General features: G+C 44.0%; 1 protein-coding gene across 2 annotated transcripts in view; it reads right to left on the bottom strand.

The window, feature by feature from the left end:
- HTR4 (5-hydroxytryptamine receptor 4) overlaps window positions 1-23023 on the bottom strand; it is a 384896-nt gene that overhangs the window by 29496 nt on the left and 332377 nt on the right. Inside the window, exon 7 of one of the 2 annotated variants that reach the window (XM_038772233.1) lies at window positions 815-1185. The exons of the other annotated variant lie outside the window; for it this stretch is intronic. Within the exon in view, the coding sequence (XP_038628161.1) occupies window positions 1182-1185 (4 nt within the window). The 3' untranslated portion in view covers window positions 815-1181. Of the gene's footprint in view, window positions 1-814; window positions 1186-23023 lie in introns of those variants that run through there. 2 annotated transcript variants of the gene reach the window in all.

Below are 23023 nucleotides of genomic sequence, written 5' to 3'. Positions count from 1 at the left end.
ATTATCCTACAAATACAGGGCAGAAAGCATCTGTCAAAGAGTCCCTGGTTACCTATCAGTACAGAGCTACCCTCACGGAACACCCCGTACCCCAAATCTTCCTCTGCTCTCAAGCACCAACTGGATTGACCCTAACCCTTACAGCGCTAGAAAATGTCAAAAGCAGCCGCTATGAGCTTCTTCACTGTCTATTTGTTCTTTTGGCTCTTATGCACACCTATTTTATCTAATCATTGTTATTATTTTGGGCCTGGATGGCTGTGAACTGAAAAGAAACGAGGATCTTGTTCCACAGAGGAGAACTTTTTCAAGGGTGCGTCAAATGAAAAACTGAAAATTCTCCTCTCCCACCTATGTTTTCCTTTGTCTGCCTCTCTTCATTACAGTATTACAGTAAATATCTGTGACACAGAAACAGGAACTGGCTTTTTTTTTTTTTACACGGGTGTTACACATCCATGAAACTTCCATAGGGAAAACAGTCTTATTTCTTTTTTAAAAATAATATCTCATCAACTATTTTCATATGAAAAAACAGTTAATGATCATTCAGTGATACAAAATAAATTTCTGTCATCTTGGATGCAGCTATATTCTTTGGGGTAGAACATCATTCCGAAGACTGTAGATGCATACAGGGAAATTTGTATAAATCCTCTCGACTGTAAGATCGTTCTGGGCAGGGAACTTGTCTGCCAACTCTGTTGTACTGTACTCTCCCAAGAGCTTAGTACTGTGCTCTGCACATAGTAAGCGCTCAATAAATACCATCGATGATGCTGATGATGACGATGAAGTCCAGTGGTAAGGAAATCAGAATCCCACGTTTCCCAGATTCATAACGCCCCCTCTTCTCCATGCAATAGAGGATGGGGAGAAAGAAGCAACTGACGGTTTGCATGCACAAGAAAGAGCTGATGCTTTGGTGGGAGCTGAATTCTTGTAGTGAGACTAAGAGCTGAAGTAAAAAACAAAACAAAACCAAAAAATAAAAGCTTTTCTCCCTCAGCATTTCTTTCTTCCTTAGAGAGGGCAGTTCCTTAGTTGAGTAGCAGCGGCCTTTTGGTGCAGAGCTACGGATGTCCGGAACACTGATCCGATTCGCTCTTCTTCCAAGATCAGTGGCCAGACTTGGCTCAATCCCAGTTCAGTGGGGCCAGTCTGGTCCTCGAGGTTGGCTCTTATCTGTAAGAAAAAGAGATTGTGGCTCACGAGCACGGCAGGTCCTGGAAGGCCCAAGCTCTCTTCTGAACTGAGGAGCCAGACTGTCCCGTCTACTGGTACCTGGGGTCTTTTATTTATTTATTTTTTACATTAATATAAATAAATGCCATTTATTTATATTAACGTCTGTCTCCCCGCCTCTAGACTGTAAGCTCGTTGTGGCCAGGGAATGAGTTTATTGTTTAGGGGAAGCAGTTTAGCCTAGCAGATAGAGTGCAGACCTGGGTTCTAATCCCAGCTCTCGCTGCGTGTCTGCTGGGTGATCTTGGGCAAGTCACTTCACGTCTCCGTTCCTCAGCTACCTCATCTGTAAAATGGGGATTGAGACTGTGAGCCCCATGTAGGACAGGGACTGTGTTCAACCTGATTAGCTTGTATCCACCCCAGCGCTTAGAACAGTGATTGACATGCACATAGTATGCACTTAACAACTTCTTTAACCATTTTGATCCCATTCTCGCATTCCTTCTCTCTTTCTCATTGTGTACATTGTTCCTTGGGGACTTCAATATCCATGTAGATGTTCCCGATGACTCTTCTTCTATCCGCCTTCAATCACTCCTCAACTGCACTGACCTCCTGCTCCACCCCACCTCACCCACTTACCAACTTGGACACAGGAAAGATCTCATCAATTCTAGCCACTGTGTAATCTCTACCCTCACTGACTCTGAAATCCCTCTATCTGACCACAACCTACTCACCTACCTACCTCCTCACCACAGATCTGTCCTGTTCGCCCACAGAGACCTGAAATCTTTTGACCCCATCCAAATTTCTCAAGTCATCATGCCCCATTTAGGCTCTGTACCCAAAGTACCTTTCCTTGATGACCAAATAGATGCTCTCAACACCACCTTCTCTACTGAACTCAACTCGCACACTCCCCTATCCCTTCATCTATCTCACACCACTAACCCTCAGCCTTGGATCACCTCTTCAGTTCATCCCCTTCGCACCCCGTACATGAGCCGCAGAGCTGGTGGAAATCTAGATATCAGGCCGGTTTCACTCCCTTGAAGTTCATCCTTCCATGCTTTAACACTGCCCTCTCCTCTGCCCGACAAAATTATTTCTCCACCTTATTGACACCCATGCCCATCGCCCTCACCAGTTATTCCAGACATTTAACTCCCTCCTCAAACCCCTTGTCTCCCCACTTCCCCCATCCCTTGCCCCTGATGACCTGGCCACCTACTTCACCACCAAAATTAACACTAACAGGGGCGGTATCCTGAAAATCTCCCCTGCCCCTCTCCAGGCCCTTCCCTCTTCTGCCTCTTCTGCAACTCTCCCATCTTTCCCAGCAGTTTCTCTAGAGGAAATCTCCTGCCTTCTCTCAAAATGCACCCCCTACTCCAATGCATCCAACTCCATTGCTTTGCACCTCATCAAAACACTGCCTCCTCCCTTCTTCCCTCCCTAACTGCCATCTTCAACTGTTCATGTTCCAATGGCTTCTTTCCCTCTGCCCTGAAACATACCCAAATCTCCCCTATCCTAAAAAAGCCCTCCCTTCACTCCATGGCACCCTCCAGTTACCACCCCATCTCCCTCCACGTACTCCTCTCCAAAAACCGTGAGCGAGCTGTCCACATCCACTAATCTTTGATTAGACTCAAGTTCCTCTCATCCAATTCTCTCCTTGACCCCCTCCAATTGGCTTCCATCCCCTCTCCACAGAAACCACTCTCTCAAAGGTCACCAATGATCTCCTTCTTGCCAAATCCAATGGCCTCTACTCTGTCCCAATCCTCCTCAACCTCTCAGTGGTTTTTGACACTGTCAACCACTCCCTTCCCCTGGAAACACTATCCATCCTTGGTTTCTCTGACACTGTCATCTCCTGGTTCCCTTCCTATCTCTCCGGCAGCCAATTCTCAGTTTCTTTCAGGGCGCCTCCTCTGCCTCCCACTCTCTAACTGTGGGTGTCCCTCAAGGTTCAGTTCTGAGTCCCCTTCCTTTCTCCATCTACACTCACTCCCTTCGAAAACTCATTCACGCACTTGGCTTCCACTATCACCTCTATGCTGCTGACACCCAAATCTACACCTCCAGCCTTGATCTCTCTCCCTCTCTGAAGTCTCTCATTTCCTCCTGCCTGTACGATATCTCTACTTGGATGTCCTTCCATCACCTCAAATTTAATATGGCTAAAACTGAAATTCCCACCCAAACCCTGTCCTCCTACTTACTTTCCCATCATTGTTGATGGCACCACTATCCTTCCTGACTCACAAGCGCTTAACCTTGGCATTATCCTTCGCTATTCCCTCTCATTCAATCCACATATTCAAACCATCACTAAATCCTGTCAGTTCTACCTTCACAACATCGCTAAAATCCGCCCCTTCCTTTAAGTCCAAACTGCTACCACATTAATGGAAGCACTTAGCCTATCCCGCCTTCATTCATTCAATCACATTTATTGAGCACTTACTGTGTGCAGAGCACTCTACTAAGCGCTTGGGTAATACAAGTTGGCAACATATAAAGACGGCCCCTATCCAACAACGGGCTCACAGTCTAGAAGAGCCTTGATTATTGTATAAGCCTCCTCGCTGACCTCCCTGCCTTTGGTCTCTCCCCAATCCATCCATACTCCAGCCTGCTGCCTGGATCATTTTCCTTCAAAAACGTTCAGACCATGTTTCCCCACTCCTCGGGAAACCCCAGTGGTTGATCTCTGCATCAAACAAAAACTCTTCACCACTGGCTTTAAAGCACTTAACCACTTAACCCCTCCTACTTCACCTCACTACTCTCCTACACACACACTACAGTGTTAAGCACTTAGTACAGTGCTCTGCACACAGTAAATGCTCAATAAATACGATTGAATGAATGAATTCTTCTAATGCTAACCTTCTCACTGTACCTCGATCTCATCTATCTCGCCTTCAACCTCTCACCCACATCATACCTCAGGCCTGGAGTGCCCTCCCTCCTCATATCAGACAGATAATTGCTCTCCCCACTTCAAAGCCTTATTGAAGGCCCATCTCCTCCAAGAAGCCTTCCCTGGCTAAGCCCTCCTCTCTTCTTCTCCCACTCCTTTCTGCCTCACCCTGATTTGCTCCCTTCATTCATCCTCCCTCCCATCCCCAGAGCACATATGCATATATAATAATGATGGTATTTGTTAAGCGCTTACTATGGGCAAAGCACTGTTCTAAGGGCTGGGATATATCTGCACATATCTTTTATTTTTTATTTATTTATTTATTTATTTATTTATTTATTTATTTATTTATTTATGTATGTATGTATGTATATTAATGTCTGTCTCCCCCTTACTGAGCTCATTGTGGGCAGGGAATGTGTCTGTGGGTTGTTATATTGTATTCTCCCAAGCACTTAGTATAGTGCTCTGCATACAATTAGCACTCAATAAATACGATTGAATGAATGAACAAATACCATCATCATTATTATTATTTTTGTTATATTGTACTCTCCCGAGTGCTTAGTACAGTGCTTTGCACACAGTAAGCACTCAATAACTAAGATGGACTGGCCCAGACCACAGTCTTCACTTCTTGCCCAAAGACCCCACCAATTGAGCAATCGATTGTATTCTTTGCGCACTTACTGTGTGCAGAATGCTGCATTCAAGGCTTGGGAAAGTACACAATAATGGAGTTGGCAGACGTTCTCTGGCCACAGTGAGCTTACAGTCTAGAGCGGGAGACAGGTGTTAATATAAATAAATATATTATGGACATGGACACAAGTGATTTGGGCCTGAGGGACGGGTAAATAAAGGGAGCAAATCAGGGTGATTCAGAAGAAAGTGGGAGAAAAGGAAATGAGGGCTTAGTAAGAGAAGGCCTCTTGGAGGAGGTAATAATAATAATAATAATGATGATAGCATTTATTAAGTGCTTACTATGTGCAAAACACTGTTCTAAGTGCTGGAGAGGTTACAAGGTGATCAGGTTGTCCCACGTGGGGCTCACAGTCTTAATCCCCATTTTACAGATGAGGGAACTGAGGCACAGAGAAGTTAAGTGACTTGCCCAAAGACACACAGCTGACAATTGGCAGAGCTGGGATTTGAACCCATGACCTCTGGCCTTCAAGAAGGCTTTGAAGGTGGGGAGAGTTATCGTCTGTCAGATATGAAGAGGGAGGGCATTCCAGGCCAGAGGCAAGACCCAAAGTTTTTCTAATGATATTTCTTAAGTGCTTACTATATGTCAGGCACCATACTAAGATCTGGGGTAGATACAAGATAATCAGGTCAGACACAGTTCATGTCCTGCATAGGGCTCACAGTCTTAATCTCCATTCTACAGATGAGGTCCCTGAGGCCCAGAGAAGTGAAGTGACTTGTCCAAGTTCCCACAGGCAGACAAGTGGTGGAGCTGGGATTAGCCAGGATTCGACTTCCCACTCAGAATCTGTGTAGGCAGAATAGTCGCTAGAAAAAATTCAATAAAGAGTTACTCTCTTTCTAGCCACAATAGAAGAAAATTATGTCATGGTTCTGTTCAACTGTCCAAGCAAGGAACATCGAAAAAAAAAAGGGTCTCTTCCTAATAAAACTGATTTAAAACATCAGTCCTCTCTGTGTCTGGACATAGCTTGTGATCATGGGCACACTCTTCAAGCGAGCAAGAAGTCTAGAAGCTCTTTTTCACTTCTCACTTTCAATCTTATTGGCTTCTCCTTTATGGTAATTTCCAGAACCACCCCATCCTCTACATCCAGTCTCCCCTCACCACTCTAGTCCAGATTATTATTATTATCCTTTGGTTATTATTCATTCATTCAATCGTATTTATTGAGCGCTTACTGTGTGCAGAACACTGTATTAAGCCCTTGGGAAGTACAAGTCGGAAACAAATAGAGACGGTCCCTACCAAACAACGGGCTCACAGTCTAGAAGGGGGAGACAAACAACAAAACAAAACAAGTAGACAGGTGTCAATACCTTCAGAATAAATAGAACTATAGCTATATACACATCATTAATAAAAAATTATTATTGTTATCATCATCACTGAAACACTAGAGAAACTGAGGGTGACTTTAAGAGGTAGACTTTGCAGGAAAATGGTATTATTGCTGTTCAGAAATAAAAGGAAGGGATGGCCTGCAAACATGCTATAGTTGAAGTATAGACATCCAGCTAGAGAGGGAGAGGGAGCGGTCCTTCAATAAAGCAGCCAATTGATTATATTTATTAAGCACTTGCTATGTGCCAATCATTGTATTAGGCACTTGGGAGGGAAGGATGCATTAAATCTGGTAGATGCTTTCCCTGCCCACCGGGAGTTTTGGGTCTAGAAGGAGAAACAGACATTGCTTATTAAATTAATCCAACTCAATTCAATTAATTCACTTTTGAAAATCACATCACGGGAGACAAGATTTCGGGCAAGCGGCCGAAAAGATGGATAGAGTTTCAAAGACAACATATCCTGGGATGTTGTCCTCACTTTAGGGCAGATCCTTGGTGTGCTAGTATGCTTCATCAATTCAGGGTCCTTTTTCTGATTTCATAGTCCTGCCTCTTAGCATCTTGAGCTTCACTGATCAATCAATCGATTACTCAACGGAATTTGTTGAGCATTTAGTGAGCACAGAGCACCGTTCTAAGTCCTTGGGAGAGTACAGGACAATAGAGTCGGTCGACACAATCCTTGCCCTCAGGAAGCACTCACCCAATTGATACCATCCTTCCTGTCTCACAAGTCCGCAACCTTGGTGTCATCCTCAACTCTGCTCTCTCGTTTACCCCACACATCCAATCTGTCACCAAAACCTGCTGGTCTCACCTCCACAACATCGCCAAGATCTGCCCTTTCCTCTCCATCCCAACTGCTACCTTGCTGGTTCAATCTCTCATCCTATCCTGTCTGGATTACTGCATCTCCAGCCTCCTCTCTGATTTCCCATCCTCCTTTCTCTCTCCACTTTAATATATTCTTCGGTCTGCTGCCCGGAAACACTCTGGGCATGTCACTCCCCTTCTCAAAACTCTCCAGTGGCTGCCTGTCAATCTACGAATCAAGCAAAAACTCCTCACTCTCGGCTTCAAGGCTGCCCATCACCTTTCTCCCTCCTACCTCACCTCCCTTTTCTCCTTCTCCAGCCCAGCCCGCTCCCTCCGCTCCTCTGCTGCTAACCTCATCACTGGGCCTCGTTCTCGCCTGTCCCGCCATCGACCCCCGGTTCACGTCCTTTCCCTGGCCTGGAATGCCCTCCCTCACGCATCTGCCAAGCTAGCTCTCTTCCTCCTTTCAAAGCCCTTCTGAGAGCTCACCTCCTCCAGGAGGTCTTCCCAGACTGAGCCCCCTTTTTCCTCTCCTCCTCCCCATCCCCCTCGCCCTACCTCCTTCCCCTCCCCATTTGTATATATTTCTACAGATTTACTACTGTATTTTACGTGTATATCTTTACCATTCTATTTATTTTGTTAATGATATGCATATAGCTTTAATTCTATTTGTTCTGACGATTTTGACACCTGTCTACATGTTTAGTTGTGTGTCTCCCCCTTCTAGACTGTGAGCGGTCCTTCAATCAAGGAGCCAATTGATTGTATTTATTAAGCACTTGCTATGTGCCACTCATTGTATTAGGCACTTGGGAGGGAAGGATGCATCAAATCTGGTAGATGCTTTCCCTGCCCACCAGGAGCTCATGGTCTAGAAGGAGAAATAGACATTGGTTTTTAAATTAATCCAACTCAATTCAATTAATTCACTCTTGAAAATCACGTCACTGGAGACAAGATCCTATCCACCGGGGCAAGCGGCCGAAAAGATGGATAGAGTTTCAAAAACAACATATCCTGGGATGTTGTCCTCACTTTAGGGCAGATACTTGGTGTGCTAGTATGCTTCATCAATTCGGGGTCCTTTTTCTGATTTCATAGTCCTGCCTCTTAGCATCTTGAGCTTCACTGATCAATCAATCGATTACTCAACGGAATTTGTTGAGCATTTAGTGAGCACAGAGCACCGTTCTAAGTCCTTGGGAGAGTACAGGACAATAGAGTGTTTCCGGGCAGCAGACCGAAGTATATATTAAAGTGGAGAGAGAAAGGAGGATGGGAGATCAGAGAGGAGGCTGGAGATGCAGTAATCCAGACAGGATAGGATGAGAGATTGTTGGGTAGGGACTGTCTCTATTTGTTGCCAACTTGTACTTCCCATGAGTTTAGGGCAGTGCTCTGCCCACAGTAAGCGCTCAATAAATGCGATTCATTCCATCATATTTATTGAGTGCTTACTGTGGGCAGAGCACTGCCCTAAGCGCTTTGGAGAATACAATACAAAAGAATCAGCAGATGAATCCCCTGCCATAACGAGCTTACGGCCTAGAGGAGGAGACAGACATTAATGTGTCCATCCCACCTGCTCCCCAAAGATGCGCCCATGGCTTCCAGGGGGAAAGAAAAGTTAGAGCTCATAATTTCTCCTGAACACCTGGAAGTAATTCTAAATTATGAGCCAACCGGTGAATATTTCAGACCTAAGCTATTAAGGTAAACCTAGAGCAGAAAAAAAGAATCGATGGCGTGATATTAACTTGGCTGCCCAGCAATAACATCGAGTCGCAGATTTCCGCCTTCATGTTTCACTATGTTTACGGGAATGCTGCCTTCTGGCATTTTGATTTGCAATCCCCCCCTGCTGCCTTTTCAACCTCTGGATCACTGGTGTGGTGTCAGCTTTCTGCATCCATCACAGCTTCCTTTGGAGGGATCTCAGAAGGGAAATGCAGTTTCTTTTTGCGGACAGTGTTTGGTTGGCTGACTCTAACTGCACTCTGAGGTTTATTTCTGCTTTTTGTCCCAGTCATCGTGAAGTCACTCCCCTCCAGGCCTCTGGTCCTCTTGGTTTCCAGAACTCTTACCCAATTCTCCTGCTTAAGGAAAAGAATCAGACATCTCCCTGATAATCCTCTTGGAGATGTTCAATCAATCACATCTCAAACTGCTGTTTTTCTAAATGAGGGCATGGGTTTTTCTGATTAAACAAGAGAAGTAATATGTGGAGGCGGTGGGGTTTTATTTATTTCCTCGGGTAATGTTTAAATTTAAATAATTTCAGGATTTATTTTTCTGATGCACACTCAACAACATTTGCATGGCAGGTGTTGCTTCGATAATTTTATTCTTTTCCAATAACTGGAAGTGCCACGAAAGACTAAACAAATGCTTTACAACACAGCTATTCGTTTGCACACATAGCAGTGTTAAGGCAAACTTGTGGAATTTTTAAGGTGCCACACTCCAGCTTCAATCTCCAAACTTCACAATCTCTAAATCCACTGGAGATCAGTTACCCAAGGAAACACCAGACTCTCTGCACTGTGAGAGAAAGAGAAAACTCCCAGAAATTAAAAAATGTTGATGAGTTTAAAAAATGACCAAACTTTTGGGATACCACATCCCCAAATACTGTCAGTCAGTTGATCGTATCTATCAAGTGACTAGTGTGCGCAGAGCACTGCACTAAGCACTTGGGAGTACAATAGAACAATAAACTGACACATTTCCTGCCCACAATGAACTTACAGTCTAGAGGACTGTGGATATAGACAATTTATGACTCAAACACACTAAAATGACTTCAGTTGTCCATGTCAGAACTGGCTTGGATTTATAGACTGACAAGTTCATTTTGGCAATCAAAGTGTTCAGAAAAACATACACCCAGTTTTGAAAATTGGACTTTTTTCAGTGTAACATGAATTTTCCAAAGAATGATTCAGAGGTAGAAATATGATCAATCAATTCATCAGTCATGTTTATTGAGCACTTACTGTCAGTCAGTAAATCATATTTATTGAGCGCTTACTGTGTGCAGATTATTGAGCACTTGCTGTGTGCAGAGCACTGTACTAAGTGCTTAGGAGAGGACAATATAACACATTCCCTGCCCACAAGGAGCTTACACTCTAGAGGGGGAGGCAGAAGCTGATGAATAGTCGAATCAGAAATGACAAATTCCTGGACCAATGTGGTGGCTGTTCAGGTGGGGAGACAGGGGAGCATCCTGCAAATATTTTGGAGGAAAGAACTTACTAAATGTAGAGCACTGTTCTAAATACTTGGGTGAGTAGTAGGGTAAAACTCGCCAAATCCCCTTCCCTGTTTTAAACATGTTTCGGGCCATTTTCTTTCCATCTGAAGTGTAGTCACCTGACATGATACCGGCATTACAGTCAACTGGCCTGATTTATAGCACCCTGACATAGCTTCTTTTGGATACCATAGCCAGGCTTCTCTTTCTATGCCATCTCCTACAGAAACTTTTCTCCCCCACATCAGGCCTCCCTTTGCCCGCCTCTGCCCTCAGATCAGCCACTATTCACGTCCCAAACTTGTTCACTCCTTCTGCAATTTATTTTAATGTCAGTCTCCCTCTATAGACTGTAAGCTCCTTGTGGGCAGGGATCATGTCTACCAGTTCAATCGTAATGCATTTTCTCAGTGCTCAACACAAAGTGTTCAATAAATATCACTGATTGCTCCGTTGGTTGATTGATCGAATGATTGAGTTTTTCTCCTTTGATTGGTGGGGAGAGAATACATCAGAGCCTCTGGGGAAGAATGCTGAACTGAGTTTGCATGTGAGAGAAAAGTAACATATTCTTAGCTGCCGTATCAGCACACTCCGGTAATTTAGTTTGATTTTTGGGTTCAGTGACATCAAAGAACGGAGCTTACTAAAACACCCAGAGAGTAAGGAAACACAGTTTCCCCAAGCTACATTTGTAACAGCGGTTCTTTCTGATGCCATTCAGAACAGTAAATCATTCAGATGAGTCAAACAGAGCTGTTGATTTTAAATACTCTGTAGCAGAATTTCAATCTAAATTTTCCTCTTTCCTTCTAGACAAGTGTTTATTATTTTCTCATTCCAGCACCGTTTCATTCAATATGTTAATTGCATTTAAATCAAGCTCAATTTCATGCAGACCTTCTCCTCAGTTATCCAGATCCAAGCATCTGGAAGTCATTTTAAAAAATCAAGCTTCAGTTGAGTTGAGAAGCTAATGCTATCACCGTTCTACTAAATGCCTCTCTCCAGGAGAGGATCTAACCTACTCCAGCCAGTCTCCTTCTTGAGCTGACAGTCTTCTAATCCACAGCCTCTTGTAAAGAGAAAACTGTCACAGAAAGTAGTTGTTTATCCTGGCTTTCTTTATCTGTCAAAGGAAGCAATAAAGCAAATGTCTAATATAGTCTGAGAATCACAGACAGACAGAGGCAACTTTGCCCAACTAAAATGTCAATCAGGGCACAACACTCCCCTTCTCTAGTCTTAAAGAGCCTTTAAATTCTTTAGGCATAAAATAAAGACACTCCAGTCCATTAGCTTCCTACATAGACTGTGAGCCCCAGTTGGGACAGGGACTGTGTCTGACCTGATTATCTTGTATCCAGAATAATAATAATAATAATAATGATTGTGGTATTTGTTCAGCACTTACCAGGTACCAGGAACTGTATTAAGCGCTGGAGTAGATACAAGCAAATCGAGTTGGACACCGCCCCTGTCCCACATGGGGCTCAAAGTCTTAATCCCCTTTTTACAGATGAAGTAACAGCAGCACAGAGGATTTTAACTACTTCTTGTCCCAAGGTGAAGTGGGGTAGAAGCAGCATGGCTCTTAGAAGCAGTGTGGCTCAGTGGAAAGACCACGGGCTTGGGAGTCAGCAGTCATGGGTTTGAATCCTGGCTCCGCCACTTGTCAGCTGTGTGACCTTGGGCAAGCCACTTAACTTCTCTGGGCCTCAGTTCTCTCATCTGTAAAATGGGGATTAAGACTGTGAGCCCCACGTGGGACAACCTGATTACTTTGTATTCCCCAAGCGCTTAGAACAGTGCTTTGCATATAGTAAGTGCTTAACAAATACCGTCATTATTATTATTACCCAACATCTCAATGTCAAATGCTATCTCTAAATTGCCTGAGGCCGCAAGGCAGAACAGCAAGGCAGCAAGGCGATACCGTCCCCACAACCAAAACCGCTAGATTGACAACCCAAGTCAGGAATACGGAAGCTGCCCCTCGTCCCCGTGTCAATTAAATCAAGTATGAAGGAAGGGGGTGGTGGAGATTAGATTAATGGAGGCCGGAAGCTGAAATAGCCAAGGAGCGCAGGTAATAAATACCTGTGGCCTCTGACCTTCTGGGTTGTGGATTGAGACGTTCAGCAGCCGGCCGCGAGTCACCTCTTGTCCAGACCGTGGGATGCCCGCTCTGCCCGTAAGATGGGTGAGTGACCCAGTGAACGCTCACGGGGTTGGAAGCTAGGGCGCATTGCCATGGGTGTGTAACACATAAATGGATTCTTCTCATGTGGGAAGCGTTTGTGGGTGGGAGCAAGCTGCCTTGCCACATGCGAACAAGGCATAAGTGAATTCCTCCTGAGTGGGAAGCGTTTGTGGGTGGGACCCAGGTGTTTTGCCACGCGTGAGTAACACATGAGTATATTGCTCATGACTGGGAAGGTCTAATCATTAAATAGTCATATTCCCCCTAAAAGAGGCCTCCCCAAAGGGAAGTGCAATTCGCCATATCCAAAATAATTATATAACTTTATCTTTCCCGAAAGGGGAAGATCAATTTGCCTCACGGAATAAATTTTGTATAAAACTCAGTCTTTCTCTCTCTCTCTCTCTCTCTCTCTCTCTCTCCCTCACACACACTGCCAATTTCCAAACAAACCTGTCCCCTGGCAACAGGTGACACATGTCCAAGGTCACCCAGCAGACAAGTGGTGGAGGTGGGATTACAATCCAGATCCTTCTTACTCCCAGGCCCAGGCTCTATCCACTAGGCCACGCTTCTTCTTTGGAAGCACTTAGTACAGTGGATAGCACATAGTTTTCTAGACTGTGAGCCTGTTGTTGGGTAGGGACTGTCTCTGTTGCCGAATTGTACTTCCCGAGTGCTTAGTACAGTGTTCTGCAAACAGTAAGTGCTCAATAAATACGATTGAATGAATGAATAGTAGGTGCCTCCCCAATACCATGACTATTATGATGTTGATTATTATTATTAATAATAATATTGGTATTTGTTAAGCGCTTACTATGTGCCAAGCACTGTTCTAAGTGCTGGGGTAGATACAAGGTAATCAGGTTGTCCCTCGTGGGGCTCACAGTCTTCATCCCCATTTTACAGATGAGGGAACTGAGACCCAGAGAAGTTAAGTGACTTGCCCAAAGTCACACAGCAGACAAGTGGCAGAGCCAGGATTTGAACCCACAATCTCTGACTCCAAAGCCCGGACTCCTTCCACTGAGCCACGCTCTACTGCTATTCAAAGTTTTCAGTTGACTGACTCCTGTCCTATCCAGTCTCTTCTTCTGCTGCACCCTCGCTGAGGGCCTTTACTCTTCCCAAAGCTAGCCCGCTAATTGCACCTATCTTGAGACACCTTCACCTTTGATTCTTGGCTCACGTCTTTTCATCTGCCTAAATTGTCCTTTCCCCTTCAGTTTCATGACACCAATTCCCTCCCTTAGAGTTCCCCCCAAAGGAGTTACCCTTGACCTTTTGAAAGCATTTATTCCCTGACTAATATGTTTTGTTTTGTTGACTGTCTCCCCCTTCTAGACTGTGAGCCCGCTGTTGGGTAGGGACCGTCTCTAGATGTTGCCGACTTGTACTTCCCAAGCGCTTAGTACAGTGCTCTGCACACAGTAAGTGCTCAATAAATATGCATGAATGAATTCAGGAGGCCTTCCCAGATTGAGCCCCCTCCTTCCTCTCCCCCTCCTCCCCCTCCCCATCCCCCCGCCTTACCTCCTTCCCCTCCCCAAATCACCTGTATATATGTTTGTCCGTATTTATTACTCTATTTATTTTATTTGTACATATTTATTCTATTTATTTTATTTTGTTAATATGTTTAGTTTTGTTGTCTGTCTCCCCCTTCTAGACTGTGAGCCCGCTGTTGGGTAGGGACCGTATCTATATGTTGCCGACTTGTACTTCCCAAGCACTTAGTACAGTGCTCTGCACACAGTAAGCGCTCAATAAATATGAATGAATGAATGAATGAATCTCACCTTCCTGGTTTTAGCATCCCATAGGCCTCCTTAACCCTTATGTATATATCCATTCGCTCACTACTAACTCTCACTAACTCTCACAACTAACAACTCTAACAACTCTAACTACTAACTCTCACAACTCTCATACTCTCACTACTAACCCCTGTGTCCTCTTCACTCTCCCATTAGACAATAAGCCGTGTGCCCTAATGGAAAGAGCACAGAACCAACAGCCAGGAGATCTGGAGTCTAATCGCGGCTCTGTCTGCTGTGTGATTTTGAGAAAGCCATTTAATTTCTGTGCTTCAGTTAAATGACCCACCCAAGATCTCACAGCAGGTAAGTGGTAGGCAGGATTAGAATCCAGATCCCCTGATTCCCAAGTCCCTGCTCTTTCCACTAAGCCACATCGCTTCTCCATAAATCTCATCTCATTTTTTCATTCATTCAGTTGTGTTTATATGTTCATTCATTCATTCATTCATTCAATCGTATTTATTGAGCACTTACTGTGTGCAGAGCACTGTACTAAGCGCTTGGGAAGTCCAAGTTGGCAACATATAGAGATGGTCCCTACCCAACAGCGGGCTCACAGTCTAGAAGGGGGAGACAGAGAACAAAACCAAACATATTAACAAAATAAAATAAATAGAATAAATATGTCCAAATAAAATAAATAAATAAATAGAGTAATAAATAGGTACAAACATATATACATATATACAGGTGCTGTGGGGAGGGGAAGGAGGTAACTTGGGGGGGGATAGAGGGGGGCGAGGGGGAGAGGAAGGAGGGGGCTCAGTCTGGGAGGAGGGGGCTCAATCTTGGATATGTTGCCAACTTGTACTTCCCAAGCACTTAGTACAATGCTCTGCACACAGTAAGCACTCAAGAAATACATTGAATGAATAAATGAATGAATTAAGCACTTACGGGGTGCAGAGCACTGTACTAAGCACTTGGGAGAGTACAAAATAAGAATAAACAGATATATTCCCTGTCCATAATGAGCTTACAGTCTAGAGCTTCCTCTAGACTGGGGAAGGGAAGGAGGTAAGATGGGGAGGATGGAGAGGGGGACGAGGAGGAAGTCACACAGCAGACATGTGGTGGAGCCGGGATTAGAATCTATGACCTTCTGATTTCCAGGCTGGGGCTTTTCCCACTAAGCCATGCTCCTGAGAAGCAGTGTGGCTCAGTGGAAAGAGCCCAGGCTTTGGAGTCAGAGGTCATGGGTTCAAATCCCGGCTCCACCAATTGTCAGCTTGTGACTTTGGGCAAGTCACTTCACTTCTCTGGGCCTCAGTTCCCTCATCTGTAAAATGGGGATTAAGACTGTGAGCCCCCCGTGGGACAACCTGATCACCTTGTAACCTCCCCAGCGCTTAGAACAGTGCTTTGCACATAGTAAGTGCTTAATAAATGCCATCATTATTATTATTATTGTAACCTCCCCAGTGCTTAGAACAGTGCTTTGCACATAGTAAGCACTTAATAAATGCCATCATCATCATCATCATCATCCTTCTCATTGCCTTCTCCTAACTCCTTATGTCAGCATCTTCTCTTTCCTCCTTTTCCTTTGCTTTGTTTTCTGCTCTCCTGCCCCTCCAAATTCATTTCCATTTCTCCCCAAGAAAATCACTGCTTTGGCCTAGAGAAGATGTGGTGAAAAATCAAGCACAGAGAGGGGCTAATTCAGAAGTTTCCAAGGCCCCCCTCAGTGCGGAGGGCCAGGGCCGATCTCTGGCCCCTGACACCTCTTGGGAAATTAATTGCTTGCTCTCTAAAATAGGCAAGGACTGGAAAATGAGGGGCTTTTAGTTCTCTAACTGCTGCACCGATGCAAAAATTGTACGATTCTAAACCGGCTGAATTTCAATTGCATATTTCAAGGGTTCAACCTCACAAGCCCACACATTCATTTCATGGTTGGTTTCAGCATCTCCTGAGATTTCGGTCACCTACTCTCAGACTCTAAAACTCATCATTCAGTCAGTCATATTTAATAAGCGCTTACTGTGTGCAGAGCACTGTACTAGGAGAAGCAGCGTGGCTCAGTGGAAAGAGCCAGGGCTTTGGAGTCAGAGGTCATGGGTTCAAATCCCGGCTCCGCCAACTGTCAGCTGGGTGACTTTGGGCAAGTCACTTCACTTCTCTGGGCCTCAGTTCCCTCATCTGTAAAATGAGGATTAAGACTGTGAGCCCCAAGTGGGACAACCTGATCACCTTGTATCTTCCCAGCGCTTAGAACAGTGCTTTGCACATAGTAAGCACGTAAAAATACCATCATCATCATCATCATCATTACTAAGCACTTACATCACTGAGAAGCAGCAAGGCGTAGAGGATAGAGCCTGGGCCTCGGAATCAGAAGGTGATGGGTTCTAATGCTGGCTTCACCACTTGTCTGTTCTGTGGCATTGGGCAAGTCACTTCACTTCTCTGGGCCTCAGTTACCTCATCTGTAAAATGGGGATTGAGATTGTGAGCCCCATGTAGGACAGAAACTGTGTCCAACCGGATTTGCTTGTATCCACTCCAATGCTTACTATGGTGCCTAGCACATAATAAGTGCTTAACGAATACCATAATTACTATTATCCGGGCCCTCTGTGATCAACAGCATATGTCCTGAATTAGAGCCGTGCTGTGATGTCAATAAATTAATCAATCAATCAATTGTATTTATTGAGTGCTTACTGTGTGCAGAGCACCGTACTAAGCGCTTGGGAAGTACAAGTTGGCAACCCATAGAGACGGTCCCTACCCAACAGTGGGCTCATAGTCAATAAATGGCTACTCAAGGCCAAGACCCACATTCATTTTCTCTTGGAACTATTTTGAAGATTTCTGTCTATTTGCCACATGTGCACATACATATTTTCAAAGCTCCTTTCTGCCCAGAAACAAAAAACAAACCAGGAAACGCGTATTCAAGAAGACCTCCAGACCATGGAATCACTTTCCAGAATCAACAGAGTGCTGCCTTTTGACAACGAGACTGAAGAAGATTGAGGCTAACAGCCCACACCTGGTAAAAACTATCAAGGGATGTTGTCACTAAATTCTGTTACCTGAGTAGCACATTGTCCACTTTGACATGGTAAAATGGAAGTATTCAGTCCCCTCTAGACAGTAGACTCTTTGTGGGCAGAGAGCGTGTCTACTAACTCTGTTATATTATACTCTTTCAAGTACTTAATACAGTGCTGGGCACGCATTAAGCACTTAATAAATACCGTTGATTGATTGAAGTAGAAACCTTAATAAAGAGGCTTTAGCTTCGCTTCTCAGCCTAAGTCCAGCACTGAGAACAGTTACCTGGCACTTCTTAAGTGCTTAAACAAATACCATTAACAACAAGCCTAATCTGTCCTTTGGGTAGCTTGAAACAGGGTCTGACACCAATGTGACTGCAAATCAGAACGAATATAAAGAAATTGTAGTACACAATCTTCTTTATGGCTAGGAGATCTAGACACTAGCACGCAGATGCTAAATTAAGTTGCAGAAAGGGAGAAGGGAAGTGGATAGTTAGGTGAATGCTTAAGTCTTACTAAATACAGTCTCTGAGCTCTAAAATCATCTCTAGATTCTAAGCTTGTTATGGGCCAGGGATGTGTCTGCTAGTTTTGCTATATTGTACTCTCCCAAGCGTTTAGTATAATAATAATAGCATTTATTAAGCGCTTACTATGTGCAAAGCACTGTTCTAAGCACTAGGGAGGTTACAAGGTGATCAGTTGTACCACGGGGGGCTCAGTCTTCATCCCCATTTTATAGATGAGGTAAGTGAGGCCCAGAGAAGTGAAGTGACTTGCCCAAAGTCACCCAGCTGACAGGTGGCAGAGCCGGGACTTGAACCCATGACCCCTGACTCCAAAGCCCGGGCTCTTTCCACTGAGCCACGCTGCTTCTCCATGTTCTCTGCACATAGTAAGTGCTCAATAAATATCATTGACTGATTGATTAATTAATAAGTAGGGTGTATATGAAAGAGCAAGGGTATGGTTTCTGCAAAGTTTTGGGAAAGGCTTCTTGCATATGAAATCCATTTATGGCCAAAGTGACATAATAATTGTGATATTTGCAATGTGCTTACTATGTGCTCTGTACTAATAATGATAATAATTGTGGTATTTGTTAAGCGCTTACTATGTACCAGACACTGTACTGTGTGCTGGGGTGGATACAAGAAAATACAGTCCCTGTCCCACGTGGAGCTCACAGTCTCAATCCCCATTTTACAGATGCGGTAACTGAGGCACAGAGAAGTAAAGTGACTTGCCCAAGATCACACAGCAGACAAGTAGCGGAGCCGGGATTGGAACCCACGACCTTCTGCCTTCCAGGTGCATGCTCTAATTCACTATTCCATGCTGCTTCTCCAAACCCCGGGGTGGGTGCAAGATCATCAGGTCAGGCACAGTCGCTGTTCCACATCCCCATTTCACAGATGAGAAAACTGAGGCACACGGAAGTGAAGCGACTTGCCCATCGTCACACAGTAGGTAAGTGGCAGAGCCAGGATTAGAACCCAGGTCCCCGGATTCCCAGGCCGATGCTCTTTCCACTTGGCCACACTACTTCTTGGCAACGGCCTGGCATCGATACCGTGCCACAGTGAAATAACCTAGGAAGCGGTTGCCTTGGTAAATGCAGTGCCTATCGCTACCTACGATTGCTAGCCCTTTTTCAGGATTCACGCCGGCCCTGTCCATCTCACAAAATGAGTTTGGTGGTCCTCTGGTCACAATCCTTCTTCTGCAATGGCATATAGCACCAGAAGCCAACCTTCCACTTACCAAACTGAGACTAGATCCCAGGTTTCCTGGTTTCCGAAGCCACGTATAATCAATCAATCAATCGTATTTATTGAGCGCTTACTATGTGCAGAGCACTGTACTAAGCGCTTGGGAAGTACAAATTGGCATCACATAGAGACAGTCCCTACCCAACAGTGGGCTCACAGTCTAAAAGGGGGAGACAGAGAACAGAACCAAACATACCAACAAAATAAAATAAGCTCTTTATTCCCTGAGGAACAAAATCGAACCTTAATCAATCAATCAATCATATTTCCCGAGCACTTACTGTATGCAGAGCTCCGAACTAAGTGCTTGGGAGAGTACAATTTAGCGAGTGGCCAAGAGATTCTCAGCCTGACCCCTTTTTTTCCTGAATATTCTTGCCTGAAGCATCCTCATAATCAAGGCAGAAAAACTACCATTTTATTATATTGAATTACCTGAATAATAGTCTCAATTTCCCACTTCTCTTTGTCAGGCAGACACGATCTCCATTAAAGAGAAAATCTCTTAACCGTTTGTACCTGCAAGATCCTGTCACTGAAAAGCACACACTGACTTGCTCAGAGCAGGGGACCCGACTAATGTCCCTTTCACAATCTCGTCCACATGTCCCAAACAATAACAAAAATGCCTTTTTTTCTCTTTCTAGTTCTGTTTTCCTATTTCTATTTTTCTTTCATTAATATTAAATTTAGAGTTACATTATGTACTGTAATTACCTGAGTATTTTGGCCTTCAATTCATTCACTTAGTAATTAGTGCAGCATTCAGAGCTGATAATTAGTAGCGTAATAATAGAGCGGCAGAGTGCTTAGCAATGCACTCCACCCAGAGCCCCATTAGAAGGAGGCAGTAATAGGGATTTATTTCAACCTACATGCATAGGATAGTTCACAATGGGGTTCTTGGAATACATTTTTTCATTACCAAAATAGATGGTGGATCAGTTAGGAGAATTCAACCCCGAGGTGGTAAGATTTTTTGAAGAGCAGGAGGCCTTGTTGAAAGGAATGAAAGAAATCTTTAATTTGCTAAACAAGAAAATGACACATAAGTAACAAAATAAAGTGAATAGTTACATAGTCTTCCCCTCTAGACTGTAAGCTCACTGTGGGCAGGGAATGTGTCTCTACCGATTCTGTTATATTGTTATAATGTACTCCCTAGTGCTTAGAACAGAGCTCTGCACACAGTAAGTGCTCAATAAATATGACTGATTAACTCTATTGTATTGTACTCTCCCAAGCCCTTAGTACTGCACTCTGCACACATTCAGCATGGTATAAATACCATTTATTGATTCAATGATTAATCAGTTAATTGATAATGTAGTGCACATGGAAAATGCCCTAGTTTCCAATCAGTCAACCAATCAATAGTATTTACTGAGCTGCAGAACACTATGTTAAGCTTTTAGGCAAATTCATTAGAGAAACTAGACATGATCCTTCTCCTCAAGGAACTTACATTTAATGGGGAAGGCAGGCATTGAAATAATTTACAGAAAAATCCAATTGATTAATAGAATGATTGATAGGAGGAAGGAGAATAAGGGGATGTGTCTGTTGTGTGACCTTGGGCAAGTCACTTAACTTCTCTGAGCCTCAGTTACCTCATCTGTAAAATGGGGATTAAGACTGTGAGCCCCACGTGGGACAACCTGATCACTTTGTATCCCCCCAGCGCTTAGAACAGTGCTTTGCACATAGTAAGCACTTGACAAATGCCATCATCATTATTACTTAAGTAATAGGGTATGTAAAATGTGCACGTGAGTGCTGTGAGAGGTTGTGAGTTCACAAGTGCTTAGATGGCACAGGCATGCAGAAATGACAACTGGATAAATAGAACCAAGTTAGGGTAGAAATTCATTCATTCATTCAATCGTATTTACTGAGTGCTTACTGTGTGCAGAGCACTGTACTAAGCGCTTGGGATGTACAAGTTGGCAACAGATAGAGATGGTCCCTACCCAACAGCGGGCTCACAGTCTAGAAACTGATCACAGAAGATTTATTACAGATGACTTCCTGGAGTAGATGTAATTTTACGTGGGTTTTAAGGATGGGGAAATCTGCAGTCTGTCAGGAATCAGAAGGTCATGTGTTCTAATCCTGGTTCCACCACTTGTCTTCTGTGTGGCCTTGGGTAAGTCACTTCACTTCTCTGGGCCTCAGTTATCTCATCTACAAAATGAGGATTGAGACTGCGAGGCCCCATGTGGGACAGGGACTGTGTCCAACCTGATTTGCTTGTACCCACCCTAGTGCTTAGTACAATGTCTGGCACATAGTAAGTGCTTAGCAGATACCAGTATAATAATTATTATTTTTACTATCATTCATTCAATCATGTTTATTGAGCGCTTACTATGTGCAGAGCATATTATGTGAAAGGGGAGAGAGTTCCAGGTGGAGGAAAGTCTTGGGCAAGGGATTGGTGAAGGGAGAAGAGAGAACAAGGTTAGCTTGAGAGAAATAAAAAGTGTGAATTAGAGTGAAGTGGGAGAAGAGAGTAGATAAGTAGGAAGGAGAGAGTGGATTGAATGCCTCAAAGTCGATGGACAGGAGTTTCTAAATGACGTGGACAGGAATGATGTTGAGAAGCAGTATGGTTTAGTGGAAAGAGCAGGATCCTGGGAGTAAGAGGACCTGGGTTCTAATCCCTGATCCAACACTTGTCTGTTGTGTGACCTTGAGCCAGTCAATTTCTCTGTGCCTCGGATTACCTCATCAGTAAAATGGGGATTAAGACTGTGAGACCCCTCGTTGCGGGTGGGAATTGTCACTTTTTATTGTTGTATTGTTCTTTCCCAAGCGGTTAGTACAGTGCTCTGCATGCAGTAAGCACTTAATAAATGCGATTGAATCAATGAATCAATGAATCAATGACAAAGACAGTGTCCAATCTCAGTATCTTGGATCTACCCCAGCATTTAGTATAGTGCCTGACACATAGTAAGTGCTTACCAAATACCATTAAAAAGAAGAACAGGCAAACTGCGGTCCCCACTTAAAAAAATTCCAAACTAATTATTAGACACACACACACACACACACACACACACACACACACTCTTCTGCCTCTCTTCTCAAATTAAAATTCTTGGAATTTTTTCAGAGAAGAGGTATGTGTGTGTGTGTGTGTGTGTGTGTGTGTGTGTGTGTGTGTGTGTGTATTTCTGTGTGTGTGTCATTGTGTAGCAAATAGAGCCCAGGCCTGGGAGTTGGAGGGTCATGGGTTCTAATCCTGGCTCCCCAACTTGTCCACTGTGTGACCCTGGGAAAGTCACTTCACTTCTCCATGCCTCAGTTATCTCATCTGTTAAATGGGGATTGAGACTGTGAGCCCCACGCGGGACAGGGACTGTGTCCAACCTAATTTGCTTGTATCCATCCCAGAGTTTAGTACAGTGCCTGGCACAGAATAAGGGCTTAACAAATACCAGAATTATTATTATTTTCTAGACTCAGTAAACTCACTGTGGGCAGAGAACATGCCTGTTTATTGTTATACTGTACTCTTCTAAGCGCTTAGTATGGTGCTTTGCACATAGTAAGCACTCAATAAATATGATTGAATGAATGAATATGTGTCTGTGGATCCCTCTTGATTGTATCTCCAACCATAAACACTAATTTTGCAGAGGTTATTTCCCAGGTTCCTTTTTATGAATCTTTCATGTTGCACTCTTAATTAGATTCTGTGCTTTGTACTTTTCCAAACCCATCACTATTCCAGGCCAATCACTAACCAAAGAGAGCGAGACTTTTGGGAAATCTAAGCTCGAGATTCATCAGGGTATTCATTCATTCAATCGTATTTATTGAGCACTTACTGTGTGCGGAGCACTGGACTAAGCGCTTGGGAAGTACAAGTCGGCAACATATAGAGATGGTCCCTACCCAACACAGTCTAGAAGGGGGAGACAAACAACAAAACAAAACGTGTGAA

This window comes from Tachyglossus aculeatus, chromosome X1 (assembly GCF_015852505.1).
Source record: "Tachyglossus aculeatus isolate mTacAcu1 chromosome X1, mTacAcu1.pri, whole genome shotgun sequence".
Taxonomy (NCBI): domain Eukaryota; kingdom Metazoa; phylum Chordata; class Mammalia; order Monotremata; family Tachyglossidae; genus Tachyglossus; species Tachyglossus aculeatus.
The sequence above is the reverse complement of the archived record's forward strand: the minus strand, read 5'-3'. Positions and strand labels throughout refer to the sequence as shown.